At 41.0% G+C, this 14,379-nt stretch overlaps 1 protein-coding gene across 1 annotated transcript in view; it reads right to left on the bottom strand.

The window, feature by feature from the left end:
* Positions 1-1,732: 1,732 nt before the first annotated feature.
* The window catches only part of LOC106082305 (uncharacterized), a 64,413-nt gene continuing 51,766 nt past the window's right edge, over positions 1,733-14,379 (bottom strand). The window contains exon 2 of the mRNA XM_013244739.2: positions 1,733-14,229. Coding sequence (XP_013100193.2) covers positions 2,916-14,087 — 11,172 coding nt within the window. The 5' untranslated portion in view covers positions 14,088-14,229 and the 3' untranslated portion in view covers positions 1,733-2,915. The remainder of the gene's footprint in view (positions 14,230-14,379) is intronic.

Raw genomic sequence — 14,379 nt, 5'->3', positions numbered from 1 at the left:
GACATTTAATTATTCTCTTGTGTCTCTCCTACTGGAGAGAAATTGTGAGTATTTGAGCATATAGCCCAGTGATGGGCATAAATACTCAAACTATTGCACATTATGGTGTACATATTCAAGAAAATAGTTTCAAGCAAGCATATGGGCTTGCAAATAATGAAAATTATGGAGGGAATAAAAATGTGCCACGAGTCTTTTAATGAGAGCTATTTTCATATGTGAACTGATTTGGTCCATCTAATGCCCTGAGTGACTTACATCAATAAGAAATATCTGTATTTAATTTTAAGTGGTTATTATTATTATGGTTTCCACAGATCACTGTTTGGTTTGGTTGTGGTGGCAGTCTTTTTTTGTAAACAGACTCAATTAAACAATTTTAGTCCATCGTGATACCACTGTAGCGACAGACCAGGTCTCTGGTGGGAATCCAACCCACGACATATTGTTCTTGACTGATTTGAACCGTACTTGGGACAGTTGTTGGAAGTCATAACAGAATAGTATGTACATAATTTCAGACAAATCGGACAAAAATTGTGGCTTTCATGGGTTCAAGAAGTCAAATCGGGAGATCGATTTATGTGGGATCTATATCAGGTTGTACACAGATTTAAACCGTACTTGGCACAGTTGTTAGAAATCATACGAGAACACTATGTGCAAAATTTCAATCGGACAAAAATTGCGGCTTTTAGGGACTCAAGAAGTCATATTTGGAGATCATATTGGGGAATCAACTTATCAAGCAAATCGGAGAAGAATTGAGCCCTCTAGTGGCTCAAAAAGTCAAATCGAGAGAGCTATAAGAGAGCTTTATGTAAACCCGAAAATCCCCAACGACCTGGATCGATTAGAAGTATCTGTGTAATTTCAAGGGGTATATAAGATCCGGTCCAGCCGAACTGAGCACGTTTTTGCTTGTTATCTTTCAATTTTACAAATAGCAACACCTTGCCGATAATGTCGATAGAATTATTGTAATATTAATCGATAGTCAGCCAAAAAAAAAAATATCCATAGTGACATCGATATTTTGCCAGATCTACTTTCCAGTCATACATACTTGTGTTATAGCACGTTTACATTGAAATTCTTGTTATCTGGATTTAACTAAATCTCGTCCGTTTACACTGCGGGGGATTTTTAGGGGATTTAAGTGACATACACAAGCGTAAATGCTTATATATGAATGTATATAACACACATATCCATACACAATTCTTGAAAATAGTTGCATATTTTGGTACTTTTATCGATTATTCAGCCATGAAATCGGGTTTATTTGGTATTCAAAAATAAGTCCTGGAAAAATGCGATTTATATTTGTATGGTAAAACCTGCAAAAAAATCATGGGATTTAGCTCGTAAATCTCGAAAAGGCCACAAATCGGGGTTTAGTGGCCAATGTCAACGTACTTTTATAAAAAGGTAAGCTGTACTCAACTTTTACCCTTAATTGCTTAATTGAGTGTGCAATTACAAATAAAACGCTAAAACGAAGCCCATGACTGTATCTAATTGACAATGACACCAAATTTTTATACCATTTGGACAATTATTGGCCGAGAATTTAAAACATGTCAAGTGGCATTTTATTTGCTAAAGTCGTATGCATATAAAGTACCCATATACCAAATGGACGCGTTTTAGCTGTATCTGATATGTCATGGTTATAAAGAAGAGGTTCTACAGTTAAGAAATCAGTCTATATCGAAACGATATGATTAATTTAAGTGAATCTTCAAATTTGAGTAAGAACAAGTCATTATGATACATGATAAGTAGGGGGCGGAAATATATGCAAAATAGCGTTTTCGTAATGTGCTTTCGATGAAACAAATGTCGATGTTTGTCGGGGACAGACTCAGAGTCATTAAAAAATCTTCTAATTTAAGCATATATGTAACTAATTTTCTCCTAACGGATTTTGTTTGAAGACCACAAAAAAAATCAGTGTGACATTTGTCGGGTTCTTATGGGCTCTTAACATTGCACATCATGATGCGTGGTCATTGTAATGGTGCTGATGAAAATAAGGTTGTATACGTCATATGTACACATGGCCATCAGTCACGCCTGAAAAATCAAAATCATTTGCTTTTTTCGATGATTGGCGTCTAACGAATACCATTTACACAGAAATTTGTAAACATTGACAGATATTGAAAAACACGTTCTGTCCACAATAAAGTTATAAAAAGAGAAGAAAAGTAAGGAACATTTAATAAAATCAAAAAAAAAAAAATCTATGTACCGTTTTTGGCAAAAGCTGAAATCAACACGTTCGCACGATGAGTACGATCATGATGTGCCGTATTAACAGCCTATAACACACAAAGTACTCAAGGGGAGAATGCAAGGCATATTTACCGAGGTAGTGTTCAGCAAACAGCTGAGTGCAAGTTTTTCTCAAGTTTTGCGTGTGTGCATTATAGGTAAGAACCATAACAAATACAACCAACGAAAAATGGCGCAAACTGGTAACACACTCAAAATCAGGGTTCCACAAAATGCTGATTTTGACAAATAGTGTACTCAATTTTTTGTTGTTGGACAACTGCTCCTACCTTATAAATTTATCTTGGTAGAATGCTTTCGATAATAGAAAATATTTACGATTTGGGCTTTGTTGAGCGTTATATGAAACTGTTATTATTTCTTCGCCAAATGTAATGACATATTCTTAAAATAATGCGAACATCAAGTGGAGGCTATTGAGATATTTTGAAAACAATTTATTTATAATCTGTTTTTGTCAATAGAAAATAAAACATCAAAACATCAACTGAAGTTACAACACTTCTGTCTTTACCTTTACCAAAAACAAAGTTTGCCTACAACATATTTCAGTTATAGCTGTACGATATGTTAGAACCATAGGCTTTTAATCTATTCTTTTCACCCTACGACAACTACGTGCGATTTTTATGGGTTATTCTACTTTTTTTGTACTTTCTCAATATCCGATTGGCATGATAGTATTTGGAGAGCTTTTTTTGGGCATATTTCTCATGCAAGTATTTGTAGAATTCCTCTTGTAAAAATTTATTTAAATTATCAGGTACGATTTCCTCATGATGTATGGTCGATAAATCGGACATACTATCGCTGGTGGTATCTTCGTAGTCATTGATAAAGGGTATATACTCGCGATGAGCCGTTGTGGGTGGAGACATATAGCTAGTGGGGGGCGGAGGAGGTTGAAATTCAACATCAGTATCACAATCGCTTAAAATAATTACCTCACTTTCGGAATCGGAACTAATGATGTGTATCTCTGAACTCTCACTGTCCCTATTGAGGATACCTATCAACTGCAGTGTGGTGGTATTTACTCTTTCCGTTTTGTTGGCTTGGCTAGTTGCATTGGCATCAGATGGGGCATCGGCATTGGCATTAGTTTCATCTGCATCGCCATTGTTAACATTCATATTACATTGTAAAACATAAACATCATTGTTGCTATTTAAAATTTCATGTAAATTTATAAGTAAAACATCTTGAGCTTCTTCAGTTGTTGTAGTTGTTGCTGTGGTGGCGGCAGTTGTGTCCGCTTCTGTGCCTGAGTTGCAGGTTAATGTTGCACTTGTTGCATTCTCATTGTCCTCGGGATCTGATAATAGTACCCCAGCTTGGCGATACATTTCTGCCAGAGCCTCTTCAACACTCAGTTCACGCTCAACCGCTGGTGGTGAGGAATTGGACCTTGTGGACCCTAGGGGGGAGTTGTGGCTACTGTTGTTTGCTTCTACATCATTGTTTTGTACAATTGTTATTTGTCTAACATTCAAGGAACTATTTAAGGCAGCCCTACAAAGGTCACTTAACTTTGGTATAATACAAACTCTACTTAAGCTATTATTGGTCTCTGCAGGAGTTTCTCTTCTCTGTACTTCTTCGGTATGATTCTTTAATAATAGAAGATTTTTGGCATTGCTCACTGCCGTCACTTCATCGTTGGGAGGCTCTTCATCACTTTCTAACATCTTTTTGATATGTTCTATATCATTGGTTGATATGATTACATCCGATACGCTTACCATATTGGTGGATTCAGTCTGCAAGTCATTTGCTACATCGCCACTTGTTGCTTTTGGTGAGTCCTTTAGATTTCTTGCCAAACAGTGTTGAGAAATTTCCTTTTCCAAAGCCTCCAACTCATCCAATTCTGATGATGATTTACTACTTGGCGAGGGAGTTTTAAGAGGCGATCCAGCATTTGTTGCATATAGAAAGGCATCATTAGCTGCAGAGTCATCATTGAGATTTTCAATTTCTCTACGTATGCGCTCCTCCTCGTGTTGATCCTCAAAACCATTGAAATCAGAGCCATCATCGAAACTGGTTTGCATTTTAAAACCCGAGGATTCATCATCCAGTTTGGAGTTATTCAATTTGTCCAGAGAAGGGCAATTGGAATCATCTATCTGTGGTACTGTTTTGTCATGCTGCTTGGAGAGGAGATTTTCGTCCATATCGGAAAGTGAGGAGAAATGTTTATCTTGCTTGACAGCTTCTTTGGCTTCTGATTCATTTTGACATAATGGATTTGTAGTTTCTGGTGTACTACCACGAGATTCATTACAGCGTATATTGTTGATTGGAGATTTTGAAGCATCTGATTGATATGTTCTTAAAGCTTTGTATTTGCCTTTTGTATTCCAGAAATTCATTTCGGGGCTTGCTTCGCGGGAACGTGGACTAGAAGGAGATTTTGAATCACATGACTCATCTTTGGCGTTTGATTTATGGGTATTGTCTGCATCGAGGTTTGAAGAAAGAAGTTCAGAATTCTTGGCATCGCTGGATGATTTTTCGTCTTTTTTGTCCGCTTCTGAGAGGGAAGATCTCAAATTTTGGTGTTCGGAAACATTTGCCAAAGTCTCGGCAGTTTGCAATTCTGAAGGAGTTTTCTCTTCGATTTCTGGCATTAGCTGGCCAGCTGATGTTTCTACAGTATTGACTTTGGTTTGAAGTTGTAAGCTACTCTCTTTGGTTTCTGAAACAGGGATGGATGGTTGGGAATCATGGCATTCTGCATCATTCGTATCAATCTTTTGGAATTCATTCTCTTTGAAATCTGTGGCAGCCTCATTCGATAGGGTTTCCTTTTGAGGTTCCAACTTAGAATGTGAATTTTTCAAATCTTCAGATTGATGGCAGGATTTTGTTTTTTGGACAACATCGTCAGTCGCTTGGCAGACATCTATTGATGGTGGAGAAACCGTGAGTTCTGCTTTATCTTCTACCGGAAGATCTTCAACCGAAAAAATCTCTTCCGCTTTCAAAGTAGTTGGAAAAGATTCAGTAGCCAGTTGAGTTCCAAATTTTTCACTTGAGTTTATTTGGCAATCATCAGCCAATGTAAGCACAGTTTCTGTTGGCAGGTGTTCTATGTCAATTCTTTCCGTAGTGTTGTTTTGGAAAATATTTCCACTGCATGCCGCTCCTTCTGTTTCTGCTTTGAAGGTTTCAACTGTTTCTTCGCTGTCACTGCTTTGTGGTACAATCTCAATGGCTTTTGATGCTGATGGTGAAAATTCAGCAATCAGTGATTCCTTAGTGGAAGATGAGGCATCAACATTAGTTGATGATAAAACTTGAGGATCTTTTTCATTTGTTAACTTGCTTGCTAGAGCTATTGAAGTAGAGGTTTGTAGTTCAGCATTATGGTGCGTTGAGGTATTCAAATTAGGTTCTGAGACTAAAGATTCTTTGGTATGTTGAATGGATATGACCGTGTCCTTTATTATATTAGCAACTGGGCTTCTGTTTGTAATTCTTACTTTTTCATTTAAGGATTCATCACAATTTTGTACTGCAACGTTGACCTCTGCATGATTTATGATTGATGAATTGTTTGGAGACTCTGGAGAGTTGTTTTTCTTGCCATCTCTGGAGGTTTCAAGGTCTGAAGATATTGCAGTATCTGGGGAATTAAGACTATCCTTGGAATTATTTTGCGAAAACTCTGGAGTAGGGCTTATTAAGGCATTTGACGAACGTTGTTCATTTTCATTGCTAGCTAGAGTCTCTGTATCGCCTTGCTGTTGAAGGTTATGGACTAATGAACTGTCTAATGAAGGTACTATGTTCTCATCTGCTGTTCCACTAGGGGTTTGTTCCATCACTGAATTGGAGCCCCAAATTAAAGGTTGCTGAAGATCTATTGCTGCAGTTGCACTATTTTCTGGACTTATGTCCTCCTCATCGTCTATTGGTTTCATAGCTGGTTCTGCAACATTAAGTGTCAAGCTGCATTCTAATTGATGACGTGTTGGCATTTCAGTTTCAGGTGATTCGTGAGCTTCTGAGTCTGACATATCAGATTCCTTCAATGTTGCTGGATGGCTGTCTTCATTTAAGGATTCATTCGAAGGAGATGATAGATATGGAGAGGTACTTGCCTTAAAGGGTACTTCACCGGTATTTTCATCAATTGAGGATAATTCTCTCAATGGTGTTATTTTTTCCCCCATAAGATCAATATCGTTTGCAGTATGTTCTATTATGGGAGTTTGAAAGTAATTGTCTTCTGCCTGGTAACTCGAAGCCCTAGATGTATTTGTTTCTTCTGGTTGAGGAGATTCGGATAACTGATTGAAAGGTTTGAAAGGTCGTGGAGGAGATTCATTTAAATTTCCCAAAACACTAGCTCTTGGCGGTGATGTTAGAACTGATGTTTGTGCAACAGAAGGATCCTCATAGTCCCTTGAATTGCTTCTTTCATCTTCGATATGATGTGAAAACTTCGAATCCTTAGACAAATCAAGTACTTCATCGTTAAAATCTTCAACAATGGTCGCTTGAGAGTGTGTGGGTAAATTGGTGGGATTTATATGGCTTTTGAATGGTCCTGTCTGTATTTGTTCATTAAAAGTTTCCAATGGCATTTGGTGTTGACTTAATTCAGGGGATATTTCTCTAAATTGTTCAAATATTCGGTCTTGGGAATTTTGTGGCTCGAAAAATGCATTGGATTCAGATTCTTCGAATGTTCTAGACTCCTCCCATAGCTCAGAGAATTTATTTCTTCGTTTTGGCTCAAAATTGTCACTCAGATAGCGTTGTGAGTTTGGGGTTTCAAATTTTCGTTTCGAATCATTTGCCATGGATGAGGTGGGGTTTGAGTTTGGGTTTGGTGTGCAAGGCAAATAAGTTTCAATTGGACCTTCTCTGGATTCTTCTAGGGAGTATTCGTTATTTCTGTTATTTTGATATGAAGTGTTATCAGCTTCAAGAGTGTCCTTTAGTTTATCTTCGTGTAAGGTAGTAACTGGTTCTTCCTCCTTCGAAGAAATAGAGTTTTTTATGACAGATTTTAAATTAAAGATTTCCTTGAAATGGTCCTCTCTTCTTGCGACATTTCTCGAAATTTCTTGATTGCTTTCTTGACAGGATGGTGGAGATATGATTTGGTTTTTAATGCCATGTTGAAGTTCTTTCTGCCGTTGCAAATCTTCAAGAGACTTGATAACCGATGTGGAGTTAAGGGATTCTTCTGGCACGTGCTCAGCTATAATGATGCTTTCGTTATCCATATTTGTCACCTTCGATTTCGGAGAAGTTTTCGGGTGTTTCTCCTCGGTAGCTGGTGATGATGAAATTTCGGAGTCTTCAGATGCTGATGACTGCTCAGATATGGGTTTCTCTGGGCTTTTTCTTATATTTTCCATAGATTGCTCTGAATCGGAATCTGAATCGGATTCCTCTTCTTCTGATGTGGTTTCGTCGGTGATATCCACTATGTGAGGAGATTTCTTTACGTTGTCAGTTTTATCTGATTTGAAATTTTCGGATGAGGATATTTCTTCCGATAGATCTATGACATTTGACTTTGTGGGAACCTCTGGAGATTTTAATGAAGAATTTGTTGAGGAATTTCTCGAACAATGTTCCGGGCTAGAGTTTGTTTTAGCATATGTATGTTTAATGGATGTTGAGTCTTCAGCGGCAGGGGTTATACCCCCGAAATGGCGTTGAACTTTTAATGTATTGAGTTGGACTTCTTGAACTTGAATTTTATCTTCGTTGGCAGAAGGTAGATTTTGCAAATTTTCAAAATGTTCATTAATCAATTGCGGAGAAGTTTTTGCTAGAGATTTTTCCGAAGTTGAATTAGAATGAGCTTGAGAACACTTTTCAGAATCATCAGTAACTTCTTCAAGAGATTCAGTAGATTTGTAATCTTGTTCATTGGTTACACTAGTAGAAAGGTTTTGAACAGTAGCCTCTGCGTCGGAAGGGAGTTCTGTCTTTAATTGAGTTTGCTCGTGATTTTTCTCTTTGGGAGGACTAGCTGATGGAGTGTTATGTTTATCATCAGGTAAAGGTAAATCGCTTGTTACTTCTATGTGTGCATTCTGAACGGTGATGGCCTTAGGTCCACTATCCGTGCTGGAAAGAGGAATAACATTTGAGCGCCTATTGTTATTGTCGATGTTCTTTTCCGTACATATCTTCTCAATTGATTTGGGAGGTCCGCATGGGTCTTCGGCTTCATTGACATGTGAGCTTGATAGCTCAATGTTTTCCAGTGCAGTGGAATTTTCTTGGTTTGATGATTTGGAACATTGTTGACTGCTTGTTTTCCGTGGAGTATTGGAATATTTAATAATATTCCCTGTGGGCTTCGTAACAAAATCTCTAGGGTTTGTGACATCTTCGTTGGAGGCTTGTACTTCTTTTCTGCTATCCTCATGATTTATTGAGATTTCCGGTAGTTTCTTGCCTTCAATGGAACTAGCATCCTCTTCTGCTTCTTTGTCACACCGTTCACTCTTGGTTGCTTTTGAAAGCTTTTCACATTTCTCGACAACCTTGATTAGGGTTTTAAGAGTTTCATTTCCATTTGAGTCAGAGTCGGAATCTGAATCTGAATCACTTGAATCTTGACTTTCTTCTCCTTCCTTAGCATTGTCATCATCGTCATCATCATCTGAACTTTCGGAGGTAGAACATGAACTACTGCTACAAGAGTCTGATTCACTTGAATCTGAATTGTTGTCATTTTCCTTGGGAGGGAAGTTGTCTTCTTCTTTAGGTCTGTCTTCTGATTCCTTTGGCTTGGTTTCATGTTTTCTAATAACGGCTGTTTCTTGTGCTGTGATTTGATGGTCGTTATCAGATGTAATCTTCCCCTCTAGGCTATGGAGAATAACTTCTTCCTTTTGAATTTTTGAGATCTTAGTGGTGCTCTCTACAACTTTTTCAGAAACTTGCTCTTTCTGATCGTTGGGTTTACTCTGAATTTTGCATATCACTGTAGTTGTGACAACAACCTCTGGTTGTAATTGCCGATTTGGGGAAGTTTTTGCTGTAGCTCTGCATAATGGATCAGTAGACGTCTCTTTGTTTTCGTCATCGATTGGGTTACATCTCCTTTTCGGCTCAAATTCAGTATCTCTTTCGGTTGAGTTAGATTCGTGCTTTCGTATTACACTTGTAGCACGTGGAGACTCGATTTGAAGAACTAATTGCACTTCCTCTTCCGAATTGGCTTCTTTGGCATTAGACTTCTTCTGAGCTAGTTGATGGGGTTGCTCACTTTGCTTGGCAGTTATATCTGTTGAAGTTGTCGTGGGTGATGTTTCAATGGATGGTTGCTGAAGTTCCTGTTCCAGGATCTTTTGTGATTCTCCAGCATCTGCTTTGATGATAACACCAACAGATGACACTTTGTCGTATTCACTATTGGCTTTATTGCCTTGTTTGATATCATGAGTTGCTTCATCTGCTACGGCTGTTTGAAGTGAAATCGGTTCCTCTGTTGCCGACAGCTCTATGGCTTCGCTTACATCTTGGATCACTACAATTTCGCTTTCATCTAAAATTTCACAATTTTCCCCTTCCGTTAGAATTATTTGCGTTGCACCTGTTGTTAATTCAACACAAGGTGCAAGAGCTAGCGGACCACTGTCTTCGTTCCTGGTATAGAGCACAGCATCATAGGCGGGAGTTGCCTCATCTACCATTGGCTCCATAAGACTGCGTATAACCTCACAGGTCTCACAAGAGGGATCAACGCATACGTGCTTTTCCTCTGGTGCAGAAAATTCTTCTTGTCTAACGGTGGTTACCATAAATCTGCCTCGAAAATCATCCGTATTGATGACCTTTAAGACCAGATTCTTTAAAGGCAGAGGACTAAATCGGTTCGCTGCTGCATTTGAAGCCAGTGAATAGTTTTTAATCGATCTTCTTTTGATAAGTGGCAAATGTTCCTCTCTTAGTTCTTTCATAAGATCCCTTACGCGATTACCACGGTTCAGGCGATAATTTTGCAGCGAGTGCATGAGCTTGCAATAGAAGGAAGAGGGTTTTCTGCGACGGAATAGATTCAATTTCAAACGTTTTACCTCGATTTTTCTGTGTAGTCTATTGCGAGATTTTTTCGTGTAGACCCTGGGAAAATTTGAATCATTCACTTCTTCCGCTTCGCCTGATCTGAGTTTCTTCGAACTTTGCTCTGTGCTGGTGCTGTTGCTGCTGCTGCTGCTCGAGGTCTTGACTTCTTCATCTCTTAGTTTCCGCTTTCGCTTGTAGAATTTTGAAAAGTCTTGAACCTTTTGCTCGATTTCCTCTTCCGCCTTGGTAAGCGGTTCATTGCTTGAAGAGATTTTGTGTATAAAAGTTTCATATTCTTTCTCGAATAATGAGGATTCATTCGAATGACGACTGCTGCCGCTATCATAGCCACCCTCCACATCAGTGGAATTGTGTGGCTTTGGTGCTAAAACCGTTTTGGTGGCGCTGTCCAAATTTAGATCTTCAAAACTTAGTTGGGTTGTTAAGTTTTTAGCCGCTTGGTTAAGGCTACTTTCGGGAGATCTACTTTCCGTTGCCTTTTCCTCCAAATCATGTGGTTTCACTATGACTGAGTCAAGTTCGGTCTTCTTCATTTGTTGCAGCTGATCCAATTCCTTTTCTACATCGAAGTTATCCAGGCTCAGAGGATTGAGCTCGGCCAAAGTCTCACCGATGGGTGGCGTGATAATGGAACTATTCACATTGGACTTCTCTATGTCGATGATGATATCCGGCAAGTTGACATATTGATTGCCATCTACCTCATTGTGGACGGGGACTGAGGGAGTTGCAAGTTTTTTAGAAATTTCCTCCTTTATTTTCACCATTGGTTTCTCCTCCATTAAGGGAGGTGGTGTTGGTTCCATGTTGGCAGGACTTTCGGCACTGGAGCTTTGCGCTATAGGATTAATTGGCGTTGATTCCTGCTCGAAGCCCATGACTTCATTGGAAGCTCCGTAGTCCTCTTCATCATCATTCCAATTGGCTATGAAATCTCGCAAACTCAAATTTTTGTTGGTACCTTCTTCGGTAGACTTGCCATGATGCAGTGAGGCAGCAACGTTTTCCTCATCAGCATAACCAGAGGCTTGGCTGTCATAGTCATTGTAGGTGTTGCTGGTCGTCTCGGAGGGGTTTTGTAATTCTGTTGAATGACCAAAATGACCTCCACCACCGCCGCTGCTGCGTACACTGCCCGCTGCTTGATGGTTGTAGGAATTATCTGAGCTTTGGATTCCTTGCACAGTTGGTTGCTGCATGGGTTTGCGATAATCCAATAAGGCACGTTTATTCGCCGATGCTGCAGCATAATTTGACGCGTGTGCTGGCATACTCATTGCTTGGGCATTCACATGCGAGGAAACAGGGGGCGGTTCATGTAGATATGCATCATAAGTGTTTGCCGTTGAAGGCAAACTGAGATCATTGGTGTATGTGGTGGAATTTCCCAAGCCATCGTGGGCTATTAAAGGTCCTGCTGGCTGATGACCATGCCCTCCTCCCATTTGATTGGCATTGTATAGTTGATTGCTGGGTCCACTTGGGTATGGATAGTTGCTTGCATGGTGGCTGTGCGCCAAGTGGTGAGGTGGTGGCAGGTTTGAGGTCTCATAATGTGAGCTTATATAGAGATCATTAGGAGTTTTCAGTTTGCTTGCTGGTGCATAATCCAAACCGCTGTTCCCGTATTTGCAGCTGGAACTCAAGGCACTGAGATGCGGTTGATGGTGGTGCGTTGGGGCAGATTGTGAGCCTATGTAGGAGGAGGACGCACCCATCATGGATGGTACGGGTTGCCCATGCGTTATTCGTCCTGATGGCGGGGGCGGATAAAAACAATTTTGTGGTGGATAGGGTTGGGTGCAGCAACTTTGTCGGGCATTAATGGAGGCTGGAGGACCAGCATTGGTTGGTGGATAATAAGGTGCAGCTGTATGCATGGCATGTGCACCATGGGGCGGTGGAGCTAAGGGAGCGGCGGGTAGTCTTTCGTTTAGGGGATTGTGTGTGGGCGCCCACAGATGATGTCGTGCGGCTGGCGGACTTGCATAGGCACCTGTCTGCGGATAGGCCGAGGTATATTTGTCATATTTTACACCGTACTTATCATGGCTCATGTAATAGGGATCCCTCGCCAAATGCGTTGTGTTGGGACCTAAATAGGTGGCATGTGTCGGCGCCACGGTGGCTGTGGGTAAGTGACCCGTTGAAGCTGCTGCCGTTGGTGGCGGCGGTGGTATGGAACGGCTATTTCCTGAGGCATAATCAAGACCCCAAGGCCATGATGAAGAGCTTAGGGAGCTGGCACTTGACTTACGATAGATGGTCTCAGCTGGATTACTTTCATAGCCCAACGAAGGATATCCCCCAGCATACATGTACTTGTCAAAGCCAGCAGAGGGTGGCAAGCCACTTGCCGCCGATGCATGTTGAGCTGAGGCACCCGCCGCAAAGTAGCTGTTGCTATTGTGATACAAAGATTTTCCCGCCAAAGCTGCAGCAGTCTGGGGAGATCCATACGCCGCCTCCTTCAGCTGGGATTTGGCGGCGGCATAGTATTTCTGCTGGTAAGCCGCTGTATTAGGATAACTGCCATAATTTTCATGGTAGTCCAGAGGAATTTTGTGCTTGATCTGGTCATAAAATGTCGTTGCATTGCTGGTTTGTGGTGGCTGGGACAGTGGTTGAGCATAAAATGGAGTGGCGGCAGCTTGGGGTTTTGACGATGCCGAAGATGAGGTGGCCATTAATGATGAACCCAAAAGTGAGGAGGAGGCGGATCTGGACTTTGAAGAGGATGAGGAGGAGGATGACGACGGCAAATTTGAATGGCCCAAGTATTGCTGGCCATGTTGCGAGTGGCTGCTGGATTTGGACGCCGAGGCGACTTCGTGATAACTGGGCGCTCCACTTCGAGCCGAGGTTGAACGACCACCCATATGACGCTCATAATTAAGGGCCGCTGTTATTCCTGTACTCTTATAAGGATGACTTCCCATTGTCTGGTGTTGGTAGGACCCCGCAGACGTAGCGCCGATGGTGTTTATTCCAGAAGCCGTGTTTGAGGCATCGAAGCTACCACTGGGCTCCAAATATGAATGATTCAGTGGCTGTTGATGATCCTGCAGAGGGGTTTGTTGATACAGCAATTGTTGTTGTTCCTGCTGTGACGCCGCGTAGTCGTAGGTATTTGAATAATATTGTTGTTGCTGCTGCTGCTGTTGATGTTGCTTTTGCGAATGTTGCTGTTGAAATGGCTGGATTGTGGAAAGTTGCTGTTGATTGTGGTGTGGCAGGTGCGAATGTAAGTTGCTTGCTTGGTGTTGGGCCGCAGCTGAATAATGCTGTGACTCGGCAAGAGCCTGAGAGTTTATAGCCTCACTATAGAATGGTGACACTGCGGCCACTGTGACAGTCGGTATATGAGGCGTTGTCTCCGCCAAAATAACCGGCGTTGTTGCGGCCGTGTGCGTTTCATAAGCGCTACTGCTGCTGCTACTGCTGGTGGGTGTTGCCGAAGTGCTGTCATATCCACTGCTGCTGGTACTGCTGCTGCTGCTATTGTTGTGTATTAGAGTGCTGTGTGCGGTGCCATGTATTAGAGTGCTGTGGTGGGTGCTGTGGTGGGTGCTGTGGGGGTCGCTTGGATTGCTGGAATTGTTATTGGAGCTCTGATTGCCAATGGCGATAACATTTGATGATGATGCTCGGTGGTTGGTAACTGCAACGGCGGCAGCAATGGATGGTACTGTTGCCGTACCGCCATTCGTATCCATTATTTTCGCTCGACGTTTGTTTTTGTTAGTATTGTTTTTGTTGTTGCTTTGGTGTGGTTGTTGTTAATGTCTCTGCCTTTTTATATTATTGTTTTAGTTGACCGCACATCGAGAGCTGTTGGCTAGGTTTCATTTTTCAGATCTGAAACGAGAGATAAGAAAACGGAATTATTAAAAAACATTTTGTCATATATTTATTTTTTGTGATTTCTGTTGTGATTTTCCTAATGGCTGCATGAACTGTACGCTGTACGCATCGTTATACAAGGTTGTGTGACTAGAACGCCAAAGT

The sequence above is a fragment of the Stomoxys calcitrans genome, chromosome 3 (genome assembly GCF_963082655.1).
Source record: "Stomoxys calcitrans chromosome 3, idStoCalc2.1, whole genome shotgun sequence".
NCBI classification, from domain to species: Eukaryota; Metazoa; Arthropoda; class Insecta; order Diptera; family Muscidae; genus Stomoxys; species Stomoxys calcitrans.
Note: the sequence above shows the minus strand (reverse complement) of the source record. Positions and strands in the feature narration are given on the sequence as shown.